The 27,241-nt window shown below is 38.3% G+C and overlaps 1 protein-coding gene across 1 annotated transcript; it reads right to left on the reverse strand.

Moving 5' to 3' along the window:
* Positions 1 to 5,790: 5,790 nt before the first annotated feature.
* On the reverse strand, positions 5,791 to 26,575 carry ERI1 (exoribonuclease 1). Its single transcript, XM_065899944.1, has 7 exons — positions 26,314 to 26,575; positions 21,313 to 21,491; positions 17,895 to 18,105; positions 14,158 to 14,241; positions 12,736 to 12,845; positions 10,405 to 10,519; positions 5,791 to 6,583 (listed from the first exon to the last, which is right to left on the reverse strand). The coding sequence occupies exons 1-7, from the start codon at positions 26,419 to 26,421 to the stop codon at positions 6,341 to 6,343; spliced, it is 1,050 nt and encodes a 349-aa protein (XP_065756016.1). The 5' UTR covers positions 26,422 to 26,575; the 3' UTR covers positions 5,791 to 6,340.
* Between the last annotated feature and the right edge of the window lie 666 nt (positions 26,576 to 27,241).

The following is a 27,241-nucleotide window of genomic DNA, read 5'->3' on the forward strand; positions in this document are numbered from 1 at the left end:
AACAGGTCATGAAGAACCTAGGGGCAAGATGGGAATAAAGACACAGACCTACTAAGAGAATGGACTTGAGGACATGGGGGAGGGGGAAGGGTAAGCTGGGACAAAGTGAGAGAGTGGCCCGGACATATGTACACTACCACATGTAAAACTGATAGCTAGTGGGAAGCAGCCGCATAGCACAGGGAGATCAGCTTGGTGCTTTGTGACCACCTAGAGGGGTGGGATAGGGAGGGTGGGAAGGAGGGAGACGCAAGAGGGAAGAGATATGGGGATATATGTATATGTATAGCTGATTCACTATGTTATAAAGCAGAAACTAACACACCATTGTAAAGCAATTATACTCCAATAAAAATGTTAAAAAAAAACCTATAATAGATACACAAACAATAAAGCGAAAAGAACCAAAGCATACCACTACAAAAAGTCATCAACTCACAAAGACAAACATAAAGAGAGGAACAAAGGAATTACAAAACAATCAGAAAGCAATGAACAAAATGGAGATGAGTTCTTACCTATCAATAAGTACTCTAAATGTAAATGGTTTTTACAATTAAAAGACGTAGAGTGGCTGAATAGATACAAAAACAAGACCTAATTATATGCTCACTACAAGAGACTCACTTAAGCTATAAGGACACTCATAGGCTGAAAGTAAAGGTATGGAAAAAGATTCCATTAAAATGGAAAACAAGAGAGCAAGAGTAGCTATAATTATATCAAACAAAATCGACTAACTCAAAAGCTGTAACAAAAGACAAAGAAGGTCACTATACAACAATAAAGACGTCTGAATTAACTTCAACAGGGTATAACAATTGTAAATATGTACATACCCAATACTGGAACACCTAAATATACTAAACAATTATTAACAGATCTGAAGGCAAAAATACACAGCAATGCAATAATAGTAGAGGACTTCAATATCCCACTTTCAACAATGGATAGATCATTCAGACAGAAAATCAGTAAGAAAATAATGGACCTGAAAGACACTTTAATCAAACGGACCTAGCGCATACATATACAGAACATTCCATCCAACAGCAGCAGAATACAGGCATACCTCATTTTGTTGCATTTTGCTTTACTATGTCTCACAGGTACTGCACTTTTTACAAACTGAAGGTTTCTAATAACCCTGTGTTAGACAAGTCTATTGGTGCTATTATTCCAACAGCATTTGCTCACTTTGTGTCTCTGAGTCATATTTTGGTAATTCTTGCAATATTTCAAATTTTTTCATTGTTATTATATTTGTTACGGTGATCTGTGATCAGTGATCTTTGATGTTACTACAGTAATTGTTTTGAAGCACACAAACTGTACCCATATAAGACAGTGAACTTAGTGTTATGTGTGTTCTGACTGCTCCACCAACCAGCTGTTCCCATCTCTCTCCCTCTCTTTGGGCCTCTCTATTCCCTGAAACACAACAATATTGAAATTAGGACAATTAATAACCCTATAATGGCTTCTAAGTGTTCAAGTGAAAGGAGGAGTCACACATCTCTTACTTTAAATCAAAAGCTAGAGACGATTAAGCTTAGTGAAAAAGTTATGTCACAGGCCGCGATAGGCCAAAAGCTAGGCCTCTTGCACCAGTCAGCCAAGTTGTGAGTGCAAAGGAAAAGTTCTTGAAGGAAATTAAAAGTGCTACTCCAGTGAACACACGAATTATAAGTTTTATTGTTGTTTAAGTTTTAGCGGTCCGATAGATGAAACTAGCCACAACATTCCCTTAGGCCAAAGCATAATCCAAAATAAGGCCCTAACTCTCTTCAATTCTATGACGGCTGAGAGAGATGAGGAAGTTGCAAAGGAAAAGTGTGAAGCCAGCAGAGGTTGGGTCGTGAGGTTTAAGGAAAGAAGCCATCTCCATAACATCAAAGTGTACAGTGAAACAACAAGTGCACATATGAAGCTGCAACAAGTTATCCAGAGGATCCAGCTAAGGTAATTGATGAAGGTAGCTATACTGAACAACAGATTTTCAACGTAGACAAAACCACCTTCTATTAGAAGATGCCACCTAGGACTTTGACAGCTAGAGAGGAGAAGTCAATGCCTGGCTTCAAAGCTTCAAAGGGCAGGCTGACTCCCTTGTTAGGGGCTAATGCAGCTGGTCACTTAAAGCTGAAGCCAATGCTCACTTACCATCCCGAAAACCCTAGGGACCTCAAGAATGATGATAACCTACTCCGCCTGTGCTCTATAAATGGAACAACAAAGCCTAGAAGACAGCACATGTTTACAACATGGTTTCCTGAATATTTTAAGCCCACTGTTGAGATCTACTACTCAGAAAAAAAGATTTCTTTCAAAATATTACTGCTCATTGACAATGTACCTACCTGGTCACCCAAGACCTCTGATGGAGATGTACAATAAGATCCACATTGTTTTCATGCCTACTGACACAACATCCATTCTGCAGCTTATGAATCAAGGAATATTTTGTCTTTCAAGTCTTATTCTTTAAGAAATACATTTCCTAAGGATATAGCCGCAATAGATAAGGATTCCTCTGATGGCTCTGGGCAAAGTCAACTGAAAGCCTTCTGGAAATGATTCACCATTCTAGATGCCATTAAGAACATCTGTGACTCATGGGAATAGGTCAAAATATCAACATTCACAGGAGTTTGTAAGAAGTTGACTCCAACCCTCATGGATGACTTTGAGAGGTTCAAGACTTCAGTGGAGAAAGTAACTGCTGATATGGTGGAAATAGCAAGAGAACTAGAAGTGGAGCCTGAAGATGTGAATGAACTGCTGAAACCTCATGATAAAACCAATGGATGGGAAGTTGCTTCTTATGGATGAGCAAAGAAAGTGGTTTCTTGAGAAGGAACCTACTCCTGGTGAAGATGTTGTGAAGACTGTTGAAATGACACCAGAGGATTTAGAATATTACATAAGATTAGTTGATAAAGCAGTGTCAGGGTTTGAGGACTGACTCCAGTTTTGAAAGGTGGGTAAAATGCTGTCAAACAGCACTGCATGCTACAGAGAAATCATTTGTGAAAGAAAGATTCGATTGATGTGGCAAACTTTCATCGTTGTCTTAAGAAATTGTCTCGGCCACCCCAGCCTTCAGCAGCCACCACCCTGATCAGTCAGCAGCATCAACATCGAGGAAAGACCCTCCACCAGCAGAAAGATTATGACTCGCTGAAGGTTCAGATGATGGTTAGCATTTTTCAGCAATAACGTATTTTTTAATTAAGGTATATACATTTTTAAGACATAATACTATTGCACTTAATAGACTACAGTATACTGTAAATATACCAAAAAATTCATGTGACTCACGTTATTGTGATAGTCGCTTTACTGCAGTGGTCTGGAACCGAACCTGCACTATCTCTGAGGTACACCTGTACATATTCTTCTCAAGCACACAAAGAACATTCTCAGGATAGATCACAGGTCATAAAAACAGTCTCAACATATTTAAGATGGCTGAAATCATATCAAGTATCTTTTCTGACCACGACGGTATGAAACTAGAAATCAATAACAGGAGGAAAGCGAGGAAGTCCACAAATATGTGGAAATTATACAACACACTTCTGAGCAACTAATGGCTCAAAGGAGAAGTCAAAAGGGAACTCAAAAAATACCCTGAACAAAAATTGTACACAAACACATACACACACAGAGGAATGTTATTCAGCCATAAAAAAAGAAGGAAATCCTACCATTTGTGACAATGTGGATGACCTGGAGGTTTAAGTGAAATAAGCCAGACGGAGAAAACAAACACTGTATGGTATCACTTATAGGTGGAATCTAGAAAAAGAAAAAAAAAAAAAGCACCAATTTCATAGAAACAGAGAATAGAACGACGGTTGCCAACAGCTGGGGACAGCAGAATGGGGCAACAAAGGTCAAAGGATACATGTTTTCAGTTATACAAAGAATATTTTCTGAGGATGTAACATACAGCATTATGACTATGGTTAATAGTACCGTACTGTATACCTGAAAATTGCTGAGAGTAGACCTCAAGCATTCTCACCATCAAAAAAAAAAAAAAGCTAACTAAATGAGGTGATGTGTCAATTGATCTTGGTACCATTCCACAATGTGCATCAAATCACTACATTTATACTTAAACATATACATTGTATTTGTCAATTATTCCTCAGTAAAGTTTAAAAAATGTATCAGGACAGTAAAGCATCACCAAATAAAATATTTGGTTGAGCCAAAAGGATATTGAGAGCTTATAATGTTGAAGGTCTTAAAAAGAAATATAAAATGAGCTTGTTGGCACTTGGGTACTTGGCAAAAAGAAAAACAGCCGAAAAGATTAGCAGCTTGACTTAAAAACAAAATAAAGGAGGAGGGCAATGTAGTGGTTCCTTGCCATAGTCAGATTTCCCACTTGCAGTTTTTACCTCCTGTGAGCAACCCTGGAAGCTGGTGAGAGAGGATTCCAGCTTTGCTGCAGCATGAATTTGAATTCTACGGCGAGGTGGCTATGTGAAAAAGTCACCTAGGGAGTGTGAGTGGACTGCCCAGCATCCACACCTCACTAGTGATTTCCTATTTTCTACTACTTGGCCCTGGCACATTAGCTCTGTAAGGATTTGAAGGAAATGCTTTAAAACGTGCAGTAATACTTTATGGTATATTGTATGGTGCTATTTGGGATTCACAAAAATCTTAGCATATACCCATTTTACCCCAAGAGTTTCCTGTTTAAACCTAAAACATCTAGATGTCCTTGTTTTACTATAAGGTGTATTTTGTCCACCCTTGTGCCTTCTGTTATCCACTTATTTTTTTATTATGCTGATTCTATAACTACTGCTCAAAGGCAGAAATTCATTCTTTTAAGTTAAAAAGCTACAGCACTGGGCTTCCCTGGTGGCGCAGTGGTTGAAAGTCCGCCTGCCAATGCAGGGGACACGGGTTGGTGCCCTGGTCCGGGAGGATCCCACATGCCGCAGAGTAGCTGGGCCCGTGAGCCACGGCCACTGAGCCTGCGCGTCAGGAGCCTCTGCTCCACAGCGGGAGAGGCCACAACGGTGAGAGGCCTGCGTACCGCAAAAAAAAAAAAGCTACAGCACTGTGTGGAGAATTCTCATACCAAGAAAAATGCCTACTTTTCTCCTATGCACCAGGGTTGGAAGACCTCTATAAAATTCATTTGATTATAATGTATAAATCATTAAAATAAAGTAGCATCACAATTACTATTAGGAAGTAAACGAAAAGAAGCAAACAATGTTAATGAAATTGTTCTAGGAAAGCTATAGGGGGAAATCCAATTCTGAAAACATGTATTTTTAGTTTCTAGATAAGGAGAGTTTTACTTTCTCAACTCCATAAACACACTTTTGTTTTTAGAATTAGTTAAGAATTAACATTTAGTGATCACTGTGTAAAATCAGTTTTTAGTAATAGAAATGTAAGATATGGTAGAAAGCATTATTCGACTTTACTAACCTCACTCATAATGTTGAATACAAATGCAAAATTAAGTGGTGACCTTTAATTTTAAATCTAATTCAAAGCATGGTCTCTTAGACTTAAGAAACAAGGCAGATAGATATATGTCACAAGGGGGAGGGGAACCAAAAAACCGAATCCAAAAAATCCCAATGATTTATCTATGTATTATAAAGTTCAAGCTGTAGCCCTTATATTCCTTTAAATGGTATTTTCTTTTGAATTTCCATTAACCTCATTAGTAACTGAATTTTTAATCAGACCCTATAAATCTATCGTGAATCTTCCAATTATAAATTAAAAAAAAAACAAAGGCAGATATGTGTACCAAGTACTTTATGAAATTCACCACTCACAACTGACCTTCACATATACATTTCAAAAATCAAAAGGACACTGACATTCTTAAAACCCAAAGGCTAGATAAGGCCCACCTTTCCAATCTTTTCTGCATTTTAAGAAATGATCTGATCTAATGATCTGTTAATGTAGAAACACATTACATATTTTAACATCAATAAGGTATGACATTCAAGGGGAGAGCCAATAAACCTCTGTATTTTAAAACCAAAAGGAACACATCTTGGACACCTTAAATTATAAAATTCAGTTCTAAGCAGGAACTGTTACTGTGTAACAAATACTGCTCATATCAAAAGTGCTGGTGACAAAGAATTCAACAAAGAATTCAATATGCCCTCCCCACAGAATCTGTTCACATACATATATCTATAACTGTAACAAGATTTTAAATGATTAAGGTGCTTAAATTTTGCACTGCAGGACTAATTCAATAAGTATTCATCTGCTACCTCTTTGTAGCAGCTCCAGTTAGAGTGAATGATCCACGGGCAAAAGCGCAAAAATGCTGTTATTTTCTGGAATGCGGCATTTGTGGCGCTGGAGTGCCCTCTATTGGTAGTGAAGAGGACACACTCATTAGCTGCCCTGCATGCATCTTCTCATTAACCCGGAGTTCACACCCATCCTGCAGCATTCTAACTGCTATTCGGGCGATGTTCTTAGAGTCATCAAGACCACTGTGAGGCCGCCCATCGTAATCCATTCCAAGTTTTTCAAGCATTATTGTCAGCTTGGTTTGGCTTCTAGGAACCTGAAAAATAAACAGCTCAGTAAATAATTCTTTAGTATTCTGTAAGTCATAGTGAAGTGGAAAAATAAGAAGCTGAAAATGAACAGTAATAGCTAAATAAAGTTAGGCAAAGGGCAAATACTCTCGGGTCAAATTAAGCCAATAAATAAACCTTCAGAGCTTTAAAAAAATGATCTTAGAGTTTTAGATAAAAATACATATAAACAGATGGAATCCTTAAAACACCTAAAAAGTTTGCAGTTTTATAACTTAACAAATTATGAAAGGAAATGCATTGTTCTAAACATCTAAATTTAACCCAAACTAATTTTTTGGCATGGTATTTTTCTGTAATGTACTATTTTACTTGACTGACAAAATTTATAACTTTTATATATCAAAGGACACTATCAAGAGAGTGAAAAGGCGGCCCACAGAATGGAAGAAAATATTTGCAAATCACATACATGGAAAGGGATTACCATCTAGAATATACAAAGAATTCCTAAAACTCAACAACAAAAAAAGCAAACAACCTGATTTAAAGAACTTGAATAGACATTTCTCCAAAGAATATAATATACAAATGGGAAGAGGAGAAGAAAATTTTTAAAAAGGAAAATGTAAGTTTCCTCAACTTACACTACTAATCAGCATTATAATTGGTATCTAGTACAAAGGGGGGAAACCACCCAGAAAAGAGCAGCCTAAGAAACTGACCAATATAAACAGATCCACAGAAAAATGTAATTCTCTACTCAAAAAAGCACTGGCAATTCTGCCTTAATGTATCTAAAACTTTCTGATCACTCTAATGTACTATGAGCTGTAGATGTTTTTATGCAGACCTGAAAATTCTTTTATGGTTTTAGTAATTGTTAATAATTATCCTTAGAATAAGTAAATTATTTCTCTAAGTTAAAGGTTGGAGAAAGACCCCTTACATAAGAACGCATTACCACCTGGGAGTTGTAGCATGAAAAGAATCTAAAGCTGATCAGCTCCTACAAATTTATATGAAATTCAGAGGACAGAGGCACATTTGAAACTATATCACAGGATACAACAAGTAAAATCCAGACTATGGGAAACTCTATAGGACAAATGGCTCAGGTTCTTGAGGGGGGAAAAAAAAAAAACTGCTAAAGGGAAAAAGGAGGCGGGAAAGGAATTTATAAATTTAAAAACTTGGGGCTTCCCTGGTGGCGCAGTGGTTAAGAATCTGCCTGCCAGTGCAGGGAACATAAGCTCGAGCCCTGGTCCGGGAGGTTCCCACATGCCGCAGAGCAACTAAGCCCATGCGCCACAACCACCGAGCCTGGGCTCTAGAGCCCGCAAGCCACAACTACTGAAGCCCACGCACCACAACTACTGAAGCCCACGTGCCTAGAGCCCGTGCCCCACAACAAGAGAGGCGACTGCAATGAGAAGCCTGCTCACCACAACTAGAGAAAGCCCACACACAGCAACGAAGACCCAATTCATCCAAAATAAATAAAATTTATTTTAAAAAATAATTTAAAAAAATTTTAAACTTACGAGACATGTCACCCAACTGCAAATGTGTGAAGTTTATTCTGATCCTCATTCAACACACAAAGGGTAAAAGAAAACAAAATACTTATGATATTTATGATGATTTGATAACATTAAGGAATTACTGTTAATTTTTTTAGGTGTGATAATGGTGGTGGTTATGCTTTCTAAAAGAGTCATCTTTTGGGGGTTACATAATGAAATGTTTACAAAGCAAATGAAATAATGTTTAAGATCTTCAAAATAATAAGGAAAGGGTAAAGTGGGTAGGGTTATAGATGAAACAAGGTTGGTCATGAGTTAATAACTGTTGAAACTGAGTCATGAGAGTTCATTGTATCTGTCTACTTTTGTATATGTTTGTAATTTTTCATAACCAACTTTTTTTTAAGAAATCACAAAATTAGTGAAAAATCCACAAAAAAGGAAAAAATATTTACCAAATATAATCAAAGGAAAGAAATCCAAATGACTAATAACATAGGAAAAGGAGCTCAGTTGCATGAGTAATTAGGCAAATGCAAATCAGAACCTCAATGAGATGTCATCACACATCCACCACACTTACAAACATTTTAAATGACTGGCAATACTAGATGCTGGCAAAGACGTGGAGCAATAGTAAATCACACACTCTTCTTGTGAGAGTGCCAACTGGTACAACCACTTTGGAAAACAATTTTTGCATTATCAAGTAATCTCAATGTGGTACATATTCTATAACCCAGCAATTCAACTCCTAGGCTTATACTCTGGAGAAATGAGCATGCAAGGCACCAGAAGATATGCACAGGAATGTTTATAGCACCACTGTTCATAAAAAGCCCCAAACCAAAAACCACCCAAAGTAGATAAACCAACACAATGGAATTCTACACAGCAGTAAAATAAATGAACTTCAGCTATATACACAAGAAGGATGAATCTCAAATATAATGTTGAGGAAAAAAGCAAAATAAACAATACAGCCAGTATGATGCTAATTACATCGTTTTCAAAAACAGGCAAAACTAAACCATATGCTACAAGGATCAACATATAAATATTAAAGCTATAAGGAAGGGTGGGAGGGAGGCTCAAGAGGGAGGGGATATGGGGACATATGTATGCATATGGCTGATTGACTTTGCTGTACAACAGAAACTAACACAGCACTGTGAAGCAATTATACTCCAATAAAGATGTATAAAAATAATAATTAAAAAATAAAGCTGTAAGGAAAAACAAGAAAATTATCCCCATGAAAGTATGGATTACAGAAGCTCTAGGAGGAAGAAAGAGGGTTAAGTGGGTGGAATTTACAAGGGATTTCACTCTAAAAACAATCTGTCAAAATCCACTTTTCTGTACACATAGTTCTCAATTTTAAAATGCTAAACAAAAAAAATGTTTTGAGAGAAAAGCACCTTTTCTCAGGAAAGGATGTGCTTCACCAAAATGTAGTTGTAAAGGGAAAAAGATGACCCAAGATCTAACATGTGATAGAGAAGCAAAGGAAATCTTCTAGGATGATTTTTGAAGAAGCCTGAAGAACAGCTCAGATTAGAACAGGATTAAAGGTTCCAGAAAGCTAGTCTCCAAGGTAAAAAAGGAAAAAAAAGAAGAAAAAAAGAAAAATTGACATACCACCTAAGTGTTTTGAGTACTGAAAAGTGATTTACAGTTTGAATGGGGAGTAACAGCATAAGAAAACAACTAAAGAAGTCAATTATTAAATCTGGGGAAAAGTGAATGGTAGCTGTTTAATGGTGCTGAACCTTCACTTTGCATTGCAGGAACTCAATAGATAGTTCAGACTGAAAATTCAAGAAATAGCATAAATATATAATCCGGAAACAGGAAAGTTAATATGAGAAGAAACAACTTTAAAAAGTGAAAAGTGTTTGGGAGAACAGGAACCAGTACTGGTGAGGGCCATGGTTGGAGACTGCCATTTGTTATGAGACTTGCAATATTATTTTTAAAAATTTACACTACAGACACGTATTAACTTTGATAAAATTAGAATGAAAAATCAGTAGGGAGCATTTGTTCCACAAACAATCCAGATATTGAATACCCCTACAGTTTCAAACCTCTGTTACTGAAGATCATACATATATAGTTACCCTATTTAAGTAACAGGCTGAGTGAGGAATATAGCTTATTTTTCTAAACTCACATGAACATAACTATTTGGAATCTGAAGAATAACAACTAATTATATGACCTTTTTCTGTGAAAAGTACCTAGTAAATCATAACTTTATGTACATGCAAAATATAATAAATTTATCAAGAGCAGTATAATCAATATAGAAATCTTACCTTGTAAAAGTTTCCATATGACTTTCGAATATTGATCCACTTTTTGGCAAAAGGTGGATATTTGAGCCTGCTTAGCTGGCACTGAATGTTCAGGAACTTACTCATATCCCATGAACTTAAATCAAAAGAGGAAAAAAATCTGGATTAAATAAATGCTATACCGTTCTTAAAAATGAGGATTTTAAGTCATTCTATTTGTTTTTACTTACACATCACCTTTCTTATATTCACACATAACATCAAGCTTAGAAAATTAACTTCTCTTCCTCCAAAATAATAATTCAAAAACAAACTTTAAAAAGCAAAGTGGGGGGCTTCCCTGGTGGCGCAGTGGTTGAGAGTCCGCCTGCCGATGCAGGGGGACACGGGTCCGTGCCCCGGTCTGGGAAGATCCCACATACCGCGGAGCGGCTGGGCCTGTGAGCCATGGCCGCTGAGCCTGCGTTCCACAACGGGAGAGGCCACAACAGTGAGAGGCCCGCGTACCGCAAAAAAAATTTAAAAAAAAAAAAAAAAAGCAAAGTGGAAGTTGGATATATTAAATTTTTTTGGACAAACTGTCTAATTCTTATTGGGCTCATCTTGACCATTTTTATGGTTCTGATTACCTAGGCACACCTCTATCTTGTTTTTTGTTTTTTTTTTTTTTACAACTCTAAAATAACTGCTCAGCTTACTTTTAATGCCAAGTTTATCACATTAGGAAGTTCCCTGAGGGTATGCTTTGAAATAAAACAAAACCCACAAACAAATGAACAAAATACTTGAGAGAAACAAACGTAGCTGATATCAAGTAGTTAGAATGCAATTTGCTCTGCCACAGCATATGTTTCTATAACACGAATCAACCTATGTAGTTAAGTAGGAGAATCCTGGCTGTATCATGTAGAAGTTATGTTGCCTCATATGTGGTTTTTCCTTGGCAAAGGGAGTCAGAATTGCAGCAGTAGAAATTATAACCTTCAGCAGGAAAGAAAAAGCTCTCAACTCGGCCGCTGTGCCAGCAACAGGAGTACTTTTAAGAAAATTAAAAACAAGCACCTGCCCCCACAATCCTCTGGCTTCTGTGCCTTTGTAACATCCTCTGAGGTGCCTTCTACAGACCCCGGGAAGCTTGCCTGGGCTGTCCAAATTATTTCTGGGGGTATCAATTATTGTTTTTGTTAGTCCTCTGGTTACAAAATTGCACAGATTTTGAATGATCTGTCCCAGAATGTGAGGTTTTTTACAGAACTGCACACACCACGTTATGACAGAAACACCTGTATACTTTAGCACGAACACTGCTCATTCATGTTGAAAATCAGGAACAGGTTTCTAAAGAGGCCCATCAACATTTTCCCAAACTTCCATTTTTAAGCACAATTATGATAGGCCTAAATTCAATGCTCTTCTCCTATTGCACCTGAGGGCCTCTAAACCCTTCACTTAGGTGACACCTCAGCTTTTGTCCACAATTTGAAACAGAAGTTCATCAGGACTTTCTTCTTCAACCTTAACAGCATAGGGTATAGGAGGTGGCTCAGCACAATGCTGTTAATCCTGTTTTAATCTCTCTCATCTCCCCACTTGGCTTTTCATTTAACTAATGCTTCTGGAGCATAATTTTGAGCTCAGCACTACAGTAAGCAATATGAAAGACTACCAAGTAGCAAAAATCCTTGCTCTGAATCTCCTTGCAAACCTAAGTCTTACACACATGAAGTTTAGACATCAGAATATTTAGTCAGATGCCAACATGAATGGGACATACCAGAGGCTGTAAGGCTTCAAGAAAAAGGTCAACGTGAGTTGCAGTGTCCAAAATAAAATTTGAGGTAGGCTCTGGGTAATAATAAAGAAGAGTCAAGGAAAAGAACCTTCCAGCAGAGAGGAAAGCTGTATGGGTACAGAAAGGAAGGATAAACCGTGTGGTTCATGGACCAGCCTGACTGGAGTAAAAAAGAAAAACGGCAGGAGGATTAGGCTACATGGGCAGGGTGGGATTAGACAACAGAGCCTTGAAAGCCAGACTGAAGAGTCTGGACTTTCTTGAGCAAGGAAGTGTCCTGATGAAAACAGCGTTTCAGTAAAGTCATTTAAGTTTTATACATTAATATTTAATCTTCTTCTAGCACTGGATCAGACTGTTATCTCTGCTTTCCCTCCTCTCTCTGACATCTAGGACTTAAAATTTAACCAGGAATAAGAATGTAAAAGAAAAACTACTGTCTGTTGTGGGGACACCTTTAGTAAATAATATTTTTTGTGGTTATTCTAAAAGTTGGATGAGTTAGGACATCTTTAATCTTAAAAAGTAGATTAAAAAAGATAAGTTTCCTTAATACTTACCCATCTGTTAATATGGAATATTTATACTTTGTTCCTAATTCCTTCAATTTCATCCAGTCAATGACTTTTTTCAGTACCTGAGGGAAGGTATCAGCTTTGTCTACCTGATCCTGAGGATATGAAAGTAAAATATATAAAAATCTGGGTAGTTACATGTAGTCCTACCCAGAAACAAACAGTGGAGGGAAAGAAACAGTAGGAAAAAGTCTTAACTATGATCTTTTAAACTCTTCATGGTTTCCTAGGCTAAGATTCACCTAAAATTCCATTTTTAAGACAGTTAAAAATTGTTTATAGCCAAGTATTAGGGACTGCTTTCAACTGAAGTATATAATCCTCCCCAGATTAAGATTTAAGATAATCCTCAGGGGTTCTCTTTTTTCAGGCCTCAACCTAGTGGCTTACTGCTTCTCCAGAGGGGAGAAAAGGGAAATCTCTCCTCAGCTGAAAACCATGGCCCTCTACACTGGTTTCCCTATCTCAAAGCTCACATCGTTCCAGAACATACTACACATCTGAATGATCCATCACATCACTCGCATACTTAAAATCCTCCAAACACTCCCCAAGGTCTTCCAGACAAAAAGACACACAAGACCCTTCATGATCTAGCTCATCTCTATCACGTTAGCTTTATTTGCGACCATTTTCTCACTAGCCCATAATACACCTGAACCATCCTGAACCACTTACACTTTTGCCCTTCACACCTGAAATGCCTGCCCAGTCATTCTTTTCCACCTATTTACCTATCGTTGACTCGGCCCAAGTTCACCAACTTGAGTTTTGCCCAGGACAGCCCTCCCTTCCCTCTGTCAGAGAGAGGTCTTTCTACAGATGCCCATGACACCCTAATGAAACACTGTCAGTCTTCCTAACCATACCGTGACCAGTGTTTTTTTCTGTCTGTCCCCGACTTACAGATTGTTAAGTGAGCTGAGGAGACTGCCTTGACCATCTTTGTACCCACCGTAGCTTGGCCAATATTGAATATTATAGCAGGCCCTCAAATATTTGTTGAATGAATGAATAAACTAAATAAATCAACAAAGGGCCTACCACATTAGAATACAACCAAAAATCAGAGGCCTAAAAAAAATTAAGCTATATATAAAATCAGGTTGTAACAGATACATTTTAAAACTTCATCTCCAAGTTCAACATGGTAACTAACATTTCCTTCACTAATGCTCCATACAAATGAAATGATTACAACTCCTTAAAAGGAAAGGCTAAAAAAAATCTTACCAGGTGTAAAATGTGCTTTTCTATTTTTTAAATATTACAATACAAAAGATCTTTACCAAGCAAGGAAAGTATCACATTTAATTATTTACAACAATAAATTTTTTAAACTATGAAATAAATCCCTAATTTCAAAACTTCTTTCAAACTCTAGAAAAAGGAACACAGAATTATAACCTGAGTAATTCCAGTTAGATTGATGCAGAAGTCAGAAAGCTGTGTGTTAATCTCTGGTCTCACATACTGCTGAAACGTATCTTCCTACAAGGGAAGGACAGCAAGTTAAAGTATTTTGAAGTATTTTCTATGACTTAAGATACATGATACATAACGTGACTATGTCAGCCACATAAGGTTGTAATCTTATAGATGGCTCAAGGCACAGACCTGTCTAGAGTTTTAACAATTTAAGGATAATGCCCTATTCCCAAAGTACTCTAATTTTTTAATTAAAAAATTATGCTTCATAGTTTAAAAAAGTTTAAGATAGAACAAGTACCTGAAAGCAAGTCTTCAAGCCAAAGTTTAACCAGAGGAGCAAAATGTCAATGATTTTGTTTATAATATTTTGAAACTGTAAAGCCTATTAACGCAACCTCTAGTTCAAGATATTAAGAGCTTTTTAAATAACGTAGTATGTTGAAGAAATGCCAGTCTGCAGTTACAAATAAATTAGTTGATTCCTGCTCTCCCATTTACTCCTGACTAGTCCTTATTTTTATATTAAGATTCCACTAAACTGAATTCTGAATAATCAAAATTTAACTATATGATATGTAGTCATTTAAAGGGCAATAATACTACTAATTATTTTAGCAACGTTTAACCTCTTCAAGAAGCTTTCATGATTGCCTCCGTATTTTATACTCACAACAACTTTGTGAACTCAGTAAGGACGGCATGGTTATCATCGGGCTCAGGTCTCTAAGCATTTTTTCCTCTGGCCCAATGCTGCCTCCCTAAACCAGATCACACTAAGTCACTTGTTAAAAATTAAGGACAATTTCAAAGCCTAAAGATTTATCGGCAGCAATTATTAATACTAGGTAGCTATGGAGAAAAAGACAAAGAATATTACTTATAGTAGAAGATTAAAAAATTAAGAAAAATCATGTTTATAAAATTCTTTTTACACACTAGTGTGTTAAGCAGATGAATTATCAAGTTACTAACAATTATAAAAGAGTAAAAGAACAGCAAAGAACATTTGAACTTCAAAAGCTATAGATGTTCTTTAATTACCAGACATATTGCAAAAGGAAAAATTCTACTTAATTGAATTTCATAGATAAATGAAGTCTATCCTTTTAAATATCAGCATTTTGTTTCATAATTTTAAATGAAAATCTTAAAAAAAAATATGCTGCAACTTCCCTTACCATTATAAGCAGGTACTACTAAGTATGACGTTAATAAAATTGTATTTGCTATTTAATACTTTCAACAGAATGATGCCAGAGGACTATGCATTCATTGACCAAATATTTAATAATCACTTAAATAAATTACATAGTAAGTTAAAAGGTGATGAGGGTTCTTAAAAAGTAGAGTAGATAAGAGGGATCAGAAACACTGGGTCTGTGGGGTATTCAAGCTACACTATTGCACAGAGAACCAGTTAGACTTTATTTAGAAGGCAAGAGTTAAGGAATGCCAGGAAGGAAGGAAGGAAGGAAGGAATGCCAGGAAGGAATGCCAGGAAGGAAGGAAGGAAGGAAAGGAAGGAAAGGAAGGAAAGGAAGGAAGGGAGGAAGGGAGGGAGGGAGGGAGGGAGGGAGGGAGGGAGGGAGGGAGGGAGGGAGGGAGGGAGGGAGGAAGGGAGGGAGGAAGGAAGGGAGGACAGGAGGGAGGAAGGGAATTAGCAGCAAGATCCCTGCAGGAAAGGAATTTGAGCTAAAGCTCTGGGAGGTGAGAAGGTGGAGCATGCCTGGAATTTCTGAGAAACAGCAAGCAGGTCAATATGGTGCAATCAGAGGTAACAAGAAGCCAGATCACATAAGGAATATGACTTTTACTCTGAGTTAAATGGGGAGCCATAAAAGAGTCGTGAGCAGAGGAGTGAAATGCTCTGACTTATATTTTATAAGGATCACTCTGGTCACTAGGTTGAGAATTGGCTGCAGGGAATAAGGATAGAAACAGAGACTGGTTAAATGATGAACAAAAGCAGCAAATCCAGACAAGAAATCAGTGGGACTCAGACTACAGTCATAGTAGTGTGGTTAAGTGGCTGGGTTCTGGATATATTTTGAAGGCAGAGCAAACAAGTCACTGATGGCCTGGATGTGTGATGTGAGAGAAACAGGAGTTAAGGATGACTCCAAGGTTTCTGGACTGAGCAATTAGAAAGACAGAGTTGCTAGCCCTCAAGCTAGGGAGGCTGAAGATAAAACAGGTTGCGGGTAAATTTGGGACATGTTAAGATGTCTGTTTAGATGTCCAAGTAGAGATCGTAAGTAACAGTCTGGATTTGGGACAGAGGACGAGATTGGAGATATGTATTTGGAAGACATCAGCATGTAGTTTCTAAAAGCTATGGAACAAGATGATAGACAAGATCATTAAGGGAGAGGATCTATATAGAGAAGAGGACCTGGGATTGAACCTACAGCATCCTATATTAGGAAGTTGGGAAGAGTAGGAGCAACCAGCGAAGAAAACTGTGAAGGGGAACCCAGTGAGGCTGGCAAAAATGCAGGAGAATGAGGGGTTCTGGCAGTCACTTGAAGGAGACAGTGGTCAATTCCACCAGGACTTAGGTAAAGGTCAAAGATGACACTGAGGAGTGATTTTAGTGGAGTGATGGGCTGGAATACATAAATTAAACCTACAAGTGGTGTGGGTTTAACAGAGAATGGGAGGAAACAGACAGAAGCGTATGTAATTTTACAAAAACCTGCTGTAGAGGAACAAAGACACGGGGTAGCTGGCAGGGAGTGGGATCAAGTGAAGGCTTTTTATGGTGTGAAAAATAACAAGTTTGTATGTGATGGGAACGATATAGTAGAAAGCAATGAATCATTCATGTCTAAATAAGGGACGAGAAGGTCTAGAGCCATGTCCTTGAGTGAGAGAGAGGAAGTAAAATCTAGTGAGTTATGCAAGATGATTTGCCTTCATAGCTGTCATTTTTTTCTTTTAATTTACTGACCTTTAATCTGCTTTGGACAAGGAAATTATATAAATGGGCTGATTAAGACTATTAACTAAAAGAGGCTTCAAACAACAGAGAGAATAAACTGTGCATTTTAATGCACCAAGCCTTTTTATACTTACTCCCAGTGTGTTGGTGGCAACTGGGGATACCACGGACGTGGTACTTCTGGGTATATGAGCTGTTACAATCCTTGTTCAGGATTTACAAGGCAAACAGTATTAATTTGGAGGGATCCTGCTGAGTTCCTAAACTAACAATGCACTGACGATGAGTATCTAAAGCAAATATGTTATATGGCTTAGAAGCCAAGGTTACAAGAGTTGTTTCCCCCATAAACTTTTCACCAGAAAGCTAACTAGTTTTAAGTTGAAAGGTAATTTCTATACCTTATCATTTTTATAGATCAGAGTATACATTAGTCTACCACAGTGGTTCTCAACCCTGACTGCATACCAACTGAGAAGCTTTAAAAAAAAAGCTAATGCCAGGGGCCCCACGGAACAACTAAATCAGAATCTCTGGGACAAGGACCAGGCGTCAGGTTTTTTTGTTTTTTGTTTGTTTATTTGTTTTAGCTACTGGAAAAGCAGAGGAGCAGACCCTGAAATTATTTTATTATAGTCCATCTATTAAGCATGCAGCAAGAGCAAACACCCCCTCTTTAGAATCCTAATTCTAGCTGAAACAGCAAATAGGACCTTAGTAGCCAACCCCAGAATAGCTGCTGCTAAAAATAAAATTAAAACAATTCACTTACTATTTCTAAGGTATGAGTATTCAGTAAAACAACAGGAAATTCAATTATTTCATGTATGAACTCAGGTGGGTTACCCTCTTCACAAGTGGCTTCGAAGTCAATAACACAAATGTAGTCGTAGTAACTGTTAGCACAATTGCCCTCTTTCAACATCAGCTTCTGCTTCTTATAATAGTTTTTCAGTCTCTTCTTTAGTACATCCTTTACACCTCTAAGGAAAATAAGAATAAAATTAATGCTTAGGTGAATTTTACAGGCAAGAATCTGAACTCTTACCTGCTGGCACTGGGTTGAACACTGACAGCATTATCCCAGCATAATTTAGCAAATGTTAGCCAAAATAAATGTAAAGAAAGCAAAGCTAATTTAGCAAAGAACTAATTAAAACAGAACGTTTAATACAGCATCAATATTTTAATTCACACGTACCTTTTCAGTTTTCTAGTACGATATATAAAATATATATTGGTGTTTCAAACCATAACCTTTGTCAGCATACACTACCTACACAGCCCTGTTGCCTTATATAGTAAGATGACATACATGATACAAAAACCGAAATTAATACTGAATTATTCTGCTGACCAAACACAAATTTCAGAGAATGAAAATTCAGGAAAATTGAACATAGTATGCTCTCTCTTTCTTTTCTTTTGGCTTTTGTAAGTTAGACAACTAAAAAAATCCACATGAATTTGAAAGCATTATGAGCCTAGTAGTATATAAAATTGAATGTCTCTTAGCTATTTAACTAGGAAAACTAATTTAGGAGACCCTAGAATAAACCATGTCCAGAAGAACACTGTCATCGTCAGTAGAATCTTAATTGCAATTAGATTTCTTCATTTACCGTGGGTAGAACTGGATTCAGGAGATTTCTGTTTTACAGGTATTTTTAAAATATACATTCCACAAAAGGGAGGTGGGGCAAAGTTGTTCTAAATGTATGACAATAGTGGGTAAAGGTGGTCACATTCGTTCGTCAAACAGTATATATTACTTCAAAAAATCATAAGTTGCAATCATTACGTAGACTTCCTTCACTGTTACTTGGTTGAGTCCTGTAAGGGCTTGTAAATTCAAAATGGTAGTAAAAATAAGAGGATCTAAAAACTGTAACTAATGGAAAGTGACAAGGAAGGCATTTTGGCCCCATCACCAATTAGTGACCATTAGAAAAAATGTTTCTAACTTTTTGTTTTCCTTTCTAAACTACCACTAAAAAGGAATCTTATCCATGAAAAATCCTGATAATTAACCAGCAAGTTGTTTTAAGACAAAATGTGTTAATGTTTATTTGCTTGAGATTTTCCAAACTACCAAAACCTAGGAAGGAAACCCTCAACCCCTTTCATATTAAGGTATTGTGCGTGACCTCTAGGAAGGAAACCCTCAACTCCTTTCATATTAAGGTATTGTGCGTGACCTCTGCGTCATGGGACAGCTTTGGATTGCTTTGTCTTAATTTCTTTTCTTTCTTTCTTTTTTGGAAGAAACTATAGTTTACTAAAGGTGAAACGTTATTTACTAAAAGGCTGTCTGCAAACCTAATGACAACATAAACACATAACCAACCAGTTACTCCAGAGAGAAAACTTTATCTTTAACATCTCCCTTGCCCCTCCACATCCAAACAATCATCATTTCTGCCAATTCCAACTCAGAGAAACATACAGAATCTGGTTCTCCTGAATTCTCTCCGGTGGGGCTCCCATTAGCTTCCTGGACTCTGGCACACGTCTCCCCTTATCACAGCCCTCCTCTTCATTCTTCACCTTGCTCGAGAGCTAGGCACTAGCACCACCTTCCTGCTGAAATTTCAGTGGCTCCCTTCTGCTTACGAGGTAAAACGCAGACTTTAGCACAGAGTTCCTTCACCACTAGGCTACGACCTATCATTTCATCATCTTCCTCAGATGCTCCCCCTCCCCACAGTACACTGCACACTGCAGACAAAACACAATACAGGCCATGTCCCGAAAATGGGGCATGCTTTCCTGTTCCATAGCTTTGGTTGTACAAAGAAAAAGCAAGATCATGTAGCAGAAAATATACAAACAGAAATTAGGAGTTTTGATTTCTTTTCGCCCCAAATACCCTCCCCCTCCCTTTTCTGTTTTAAGTCAATTCAAATGTCACTTCTGAATCCCTGAGACAGACTCTTCCGCATTCTCATGCTGTACTTGGCCAGACCTTCAATACAGCTCTGGTCACTCTGTATTGTGATTATTGGTTTGTGTATTTTCCTAAAAGACTGAGATTTCCAAAGTAGGGAGTAGATCTGTTTTACCTTTATAACATTATTACCTAGTAAAGTACTTACAATTCAGTAAGTGTTTGTTGACTAAATGTATAAACATACATTTGATCTCTCTAGCTCCCATGTAAGTCAGGAGTGAGCAACTGATCTTCACACCAGGGAAGAACACACATTTTGCCCAGAAAATCTTAAGTAGGCTACACGTTGTATTCCCAGAATAGAAAGAGTCAGGGGGAAAGGAGGTAAAAATCTTCTTCACAAATTATGGAGTAGACAATCGAGAAAGGGGAAAAAATACATGCGTGCTCTTTTGAAAAGCAGTGAAGCTCTACTTTAAAGCAAAGAGGAGGAATACTGCTTATAAGAGAATAAGGATTCAGGGGGACCTCAAAACAATAAGTTTTCCTCTATTACCTGTAGTTATTTTTTTCTAGATGCCTGGCAATTCTCTTGTGTATCAAGAAGCTACATGTTTTTCTGGATCCCAAAGGTCATTCCTAGCCCATGCCCCAAGTCAAAATAAAGTGATTTGTTTCACAAAAAGTTATTAAAACTTAAGTATGTATACATCTCATTGAAGATACACACACATGCACACATACACACTCCTGAGTTGGCTAAGCTGCATTATTTTCTCATTCAATATACAGTTAAACATAACACTTACTATCATACTGCATATTTTTAGAAACTAAAACAGAAGAAAAAATACTTCCTAGTAGGTAAAAGTTGTTTTTTTTTGGTTTGTTTGGTTTCGAAGAAATCTTCTTTATAAAAATAATACAAATGAACAAGAAAAAGGAAAAATACTCAATCTTGTTAATAAGTTATAATTATCTATCAACCAAATGATCAACTAAAAATTTTTTTTAAACATACTCAGTATAAAATGATAGATACTCCTATACACTTCTGGTAGATGATCAAAACATTCATCAACTTTAACTCAGCAATACTACTCTATTGTCTAAAAGACTGACAGAAATAATCAGAGTCACACAAAGATTCATGGATAAGAATGTAAATTATAGCTGTTATTCGAATTGTTAGTAATGGTTATCTCTTTATAATAGGATTACAGATATTTTTCAGTGTTTTCAAGATTTTCTAGATGAACATGTACTACTTTTATAATTTTAAAAAGTTATTTTTAATTACCTGGTTTCAAGCTTGAATTCTGAAAGTTTGGCTCTGAGCTCTTCCTTACTCATTCTATTAATGCAACCATTTGTAATAGCAATCTCTTTGTAAACTGGGTCACTGAAATCACTTGCACTGGAGGTAATGAACTTAGATCCTTTTGTTTCTTGGCCATCAAGTCTCCATCGCTGCTTTTTCTACCACACACACAAAAAATACATATATATATATATATATAAAGTTTATAATTAGTACAAACATCTTAAATATTCAAACTCCTAAGGGCTCTTTGTGTTATATGTTCAATAAAAAGTGCTTAGGAAGGAGGATGTGTTTCCAATACAATTTACCCTGCTCTCTTCTCAGTCACGAGGTTCCTTACAGGAAATGAAGCTAAGTAAAAAGAGCACTGGTTTTGGGAGTCACAGCAACCTCAGTACAGAGCCAGCTGACTGTTTAATAGTAGCATAACCTTGGGTAATTACTTATTACTCTGATCTTCAGTTTCCTTATCTATAAAATAAGGTATAATAATAACTGTCTCAAATGGTATTTGGTATTGGTAATGATAAATAGTATTTGGGAGAGATTATTATAAGGATTAAATGAGATCAAGTATATCAGGCTCCTGACACCATACCCAGCATGGCTATTAATAAATGGTAACTTTACTAATTACCATCACAGACTGCAGGTCAGACCTTTTCACAAGCAGTATTCTAAAATTTACAAATGAACCAATTTTTAAGTAAACTTTTACAACATTACGCATGTATACATCAGTGCCCTCCCGAGAATTTTTTAACCTGACTTCGTTTCACAAAGTTAACAGAAATTGGCCAGTATAAAAATTAAAGGGACCAGAAATCTGATTCAAAGCTTGCTAGTACCCAAGGCAAAGAAGGAAATAAATTCAGTTCCAAAACACGCAATTTCCAAAAGTTACACATATATCAGTTATTCAGGAGAACTATAGTAACTATATTATAAACCTTTCCTCCTTTCTTAAATGAAAATCCATGTTAAGAAGACATAATTTGATTCTAATCACACCACAGGTAGTCCCAAATTACTAATATGTTAAGTTCCAAAGATTCATTTACAAGTTATTTTCCACATGCAACGTTACAAATATTAGGTATGTTACAGAATTTTCAAAAATACTTTGGAATTTACTAGCAATCCATACTAAAGCTTGTTAACTTAGTTATAACTTACCACATTGTCCCCACGTGAACTTTAATGACAGATTAAGGAGGGATAACCGTGGATAGGACACAGTCCCTGAGTTGGGACTGATCCTGATGGTTCAGGGACTATTTCTCACTCTTAGCTCTCAATTTAATGCAACACACATTTAGCAGATACTGTGCTAGAATACTTAAGAATTACTCTCTCCCATCTCCTCTGAGGAAAGAGGACAGGAATTCCAATGTATGAACTGTCCATAAATTGAAGAATAATTTTTAAAATAATTTTATTAATTTATTTTTTTTTGGCTGCACTGGGTCTTCATTGCTGCAAGTGGGCTTTCTCTAGTTGTGGCAAGCGGGGGCTACTCTTCGTTGTGGTGCGCGGGCTTCTCACTGCGGTGGCGGCCCCTGCAGCAGAGCACAGGCTCTAGGCACACAAGCTTCAGTAGTTGCAGCATGCAGGCTCAGTAGTTGTGGCTCGTGGGCTCTAGAGCGCAGACTCAGTAGTTGTGGCACACGGGCTTGGTTGCTCCGTGGCATGTGGGAACTTCCCAGACCAGGGCTTGAACCCGTGTCCCCTGCATTGGCAGGTGGATTCTTAAACACTGCGCCACCAGGCAAGTCCCTTGAAGAATAATTATATTGAAGTTCCTTGTTGACCAATGTTTTAAAAACTTTATTACATGGATATTTGACTAAGATAAGAAAATAATTAGCTTTCAATACTATATTAAATTTACAATGCCTGGCTACTTTATCATTAGCATTTAATCAGGATTCCTGATTTATCCTTTGTCTTTACACTTACAATGAATTTTAAACTTCGTCTTCAACTGGGTTAAAATTGGTCAACAACGAGTAACAGTTTGCCTACCAAAACAAATGTCTCACTTAATTTAAGCAAATTTTCTCCTTGGTTAAATCCTCCCTCTGACTCACTTACTTAATTCTTGTCTAAAACTGTAGCTACAAATATTACCCACTAAGTAACACTTAGGCCTCTTCTAGATATGCTACAAATCATGATTTCTGGGCTTCCCTGGTGGCGCAGTTGTTGAGAGTTCGCCTGCCGATGCAGGGGACGCGGGTTCGTGCCCTGGTCCGGGAAGATCCCACATGCCGCGGAGCGGCTGGGCCCGTGAGCCATGGCCGCTGAGCCTGCGCATCCGAAGCCTGTGCTCCGCAACGGGAGAGGCCACAACAATGAGAGGCCCGCGTACCGAAAAAACAAAAACAAAAACAAAAACAAAAACAAACAAACAAAAAAAATCATGATTTCTATAAAGAAAGTTCTGCTTCCTCTCCTGGGTCCAACCCTAGCCCTCTTCCTTCAGTGAAGTTTAAGGCATGGTGAAGGTCCAGTCCTCACAAACTGTGGTCTACACTAATGGTTTCCAAAGAAAATCCACTAAGACAACACACTAAGGAGCAGAAGGAAAATATTTAAAACCCTGTGTGTATTATTAATCTACAAAAACACAAAATGAGTTTACTAAGTAATACATGGATTGATAATGGTGCCCTCCCCAATGTCTGTGTCCATCTGTCACATGTCACAAAGTACCGGCCATACAATGAGGAAAGTAGGGACAGACTCTACCGTACAAGGGAGAATATTCACCTTCATGATACTGTGACATTTTGCAATTTTCACACGTCCCAGTAAATGGTTGCACGGTTTATATTATCCCAAATGAGAGAATCTTTACAATATGGAATTGACCATGAAAATCTTTTATACCAAATGGAGGCTGACTATCTTCTGGTAAAGTACTTAAAAGTGCTATTGAACTTACAAATGAGTTACATATTTCCTTTTACAAAATGGTATTCCAAAATTGCTGTCATTTTCTGTGATGAGAAAGAGATTAATAGCTTGATCCTTAAAAGTTTTTTGTTTTTTTGGGGTTTTTTTTGCGGTACGCGGGCCTCTCACTGTTGTGGCCTCTCCCGTTCCGGAGCACAGGCTCCAGATGTGCAGGCTCAGCAGCCATGGCTCACGGGACCAGCCGCTCCGCGGCATGTGGGATCCTCCCGGACCGGGGCATGAACCCATGTCCCCTGCATCGGCAGGCAGACTCTCAACCACTGCGCCACCAGTGAAGACCCTGTTTTTTTTTTTTAAATAAACCCTATTTGTTTCAAGATGAAAAAAAGTATGTTTTAACAATAACTTAGCAAGTAACTGCTTATCAAGAGAAACCTCTTCTGTGGCAAGAACATTTGGAAAATAGATGTTTTGGAAGTGTTTCCATTATTTTATTGCCAAAAAAAAAAAAGAAAACCTGCTCATTACCTATTAAAAAAAAAAGCCTTTGCATCTACACATAAAAAACAAACAAACAAACTTAGAAGCAGAATTAAACTTGGTTACAATCCTTCCAAAAGAAGAGTTCTGATGAAATTTGAACCTACTTGGTTAAAAATATAAAATTGCAACACCTATTAGTTTACAAAAACAATTTTGCTGACATCAAAGATAATGAAAATTTACTTAGCTGAAATCCAACAAAATATTTTGCTTTCTTGAGCCTGAAAAAAAAGACTGTATCATTGTTTATTAAAAGCATCCAACAACAGGTTTTTAACAAATATGATAGTCACTAACATCAACTAGGAACATAAACTCAGGCCTTAAGTCACTATATCTCAAAGTTTTAAGACTTCCAAATCTAATGAAGTGTATTCAATCACACTTCTCTCATTAAAAATAAAGTTTTTAAAATTATTTTTAAACCGACTCACTTGATGATGTTATTGACAGTATCTCAAACTGAAGAGGGATGGCGGGGTAGAAGAGCAGTTCTTTAGACAGAAGGGACATGGAGGCCTCTTTGAAAGTAATATCATAAGGCGAAGCAGATAACTATGCAAAAGACCCAGGGGAAGAGCATGCACAGCAAAGGAAGCACACAAAGACCCTTAACAAGAAAGATCATCCGCCATAAAACCGAGTATGCTGGGCACTGAGAGCAAAAGGGAAGAGCTGTACAAGGTGCAGTTAACAATGGAGAAAGGAGCCAGGTCCTGTGGGCAGCAAACTGAAGACTCAGGAGGGGAGAAACCGGTCAGATTCATGTTACTAAAAGCTCATTCTACCTGCTATGTGGGGAATGGGCTGTAGACGGAAAGAGCAAGAGCTAGGAAGCCTCCTGCAAGTACCCACACTATGAGGTGCTCCGCATTTGTATGTTATTAACAGAAAATGACCAATTCGGGTATTAGATCGTTCACACTCTGCAGCGCCAGTCAACAATAATTGTATGTGTCAAAGAAGATGAATAAAGAAGTTTTAAGACGGTTTTTACAACTCTGCCACTGTAACTAGGATCTATCGGTGAGCTATCAAACTCATTAAGGGTATCAGTCATACATTACGTTTATATGAGATAGTTGTAAATAGGCGAAAATCAGAGACGAAGCTCCAGCTAACAGGCACAATGTCCTTTTGCCAAGCCTGGGAGCTGGGCTTAAAGGTCTTAAGAAGTGATATAGCTAGAGCTGTGGTGGTATTTCTAAATACATCAACTACCCGCTACAGATTAGGGCTACAGAGAATGACAACAGTAACCGTGCGCCCAGAATGCTTAGAGCAGAGTTCCCACGCAGAGCTAATAAAACCGCGGTTCGCATACTTCTCGTCTGGGCTGTTTACTCACTTCCAGACAGTAACTGGGACCACAAGGGGCTTACTGACAACCACCCCCGAGTAAAGGCTCCCGGAGTTGGGGCCAGGGAAGGCGGCCAGGGCTGGGGCCCCAGGGCGCACGGGCTGAGGTTCCTGAGTGAAACCCTCGAAGACAAGGGCGCGCGGGCGGATTCTCACCTCGGAATTCGGGCGCTGCGCCTCCTCTCCGCACGCCGACCCCCGCGAGCCGCGCCGCGCGGGAGCCACGGCCTCGCCGCCGGGCTGGTGGCTCTGCTCATCCTCCATGACGCGTGTCACGTAAGAAAGAGTTGCTGGAGCCCACCACTCGCTCTCTCACTCGGCCAAGCCCGAAAGCCTCACCTTTCTCCGCTGAAAAATTACCGGACTACCGTTCCCGCGGCGGCGACCACACAAACTCGAATGGACACCTCCCACTTCCGGGAGCGTGAGGCGTGCACACGCCGCGCAGGCGCGATGAGCCGGCGCGCGGAACGCCAGCGCCTCCGCCGAGGAAGGCGGTGGGGGGCGGTGGGTAGAAGGAGAGATGGGAGGAGCGAAGCGCGGGGGAGGCGCGAAGCGGCGGGGAGGCGCGCGCGGGAGAAACCGAACGCTGCGTGCGCGGGGTTGAAGCGACGCCAGAGTTCGGGCTGTAGTGCCTAGAGATTCCGCCCGAAGAAATGACCCATCACCATCTCCTGAGAAGTAAGCGAGGAGTATCCGAGAGAGAGGTGAATTTTAACCATAGAGAATAGCATTTATAAAACAATCTACGTTTTTCCATAAGGCGTTTGAGACGCCCACTGCTGGACAAGAAAAAGCAATAGGTCTGGAGTTATTACGAAACTGAACAAAGTAGGTGAAACAACTGTTTTCAGACATTGGACGACAGGTAGTTCCGGACCTTTGTAGCTGAGAGAAGAGAAACAAATGAGATGGGGATTTTTTTTTAGGGAATTTGACGAGGCCAAGTTGGTTGGAATTTATGAGGCAGAGTTTATGGAGAAAAAGCTTCAGAAATCTGCATAGGCGCACCCTTGCATCTTTAGCTGAATAAAAATCAGTGAATATGTTCTGTGAAACTCCACAAGACCAGGAAAGAACAATT

The sequence above is a fragment of the Phocoena phocoena genome, chromosome 21 (assembly GCF_963924675.1).
Source record: "Phocoena phocoena chromosome 21, mPhoPho1.1, whole genome shotgun sequence".
Classification (NCBI taxonomy): Eukaryota; Metazoa; Chordata; class Mammalia; order Artiodactyla; family Phocoenidae; genus Phocoena; species Phocoena phocoena.

Excerpts from the sequence above, each read along its gene's own strand:
- ERI1 (XM_065899944.1), bottom strand. The coding sequence starts at position 26,421 with ATGGAGGATGAGCAGAGCCACCAGCCCGGCGGCGAGGCCGTGGCTCCC. Across the intron at positions 18,106-21,312 it reads GAATTCAAGCTTGAAACCAG|AGGTGTAAAGGATGTACTAA; the intron begins GTAATTAAAAAT and ends TATTTTCCTTAG. Across the intron at positions 6,584-10,404 it reads CATATGGAAACTTTTACAAG|GTTCCTAGAAGCCAAACCAA; the intron begins GTAAGATTTCTA and ends TTTATTTTTCAG.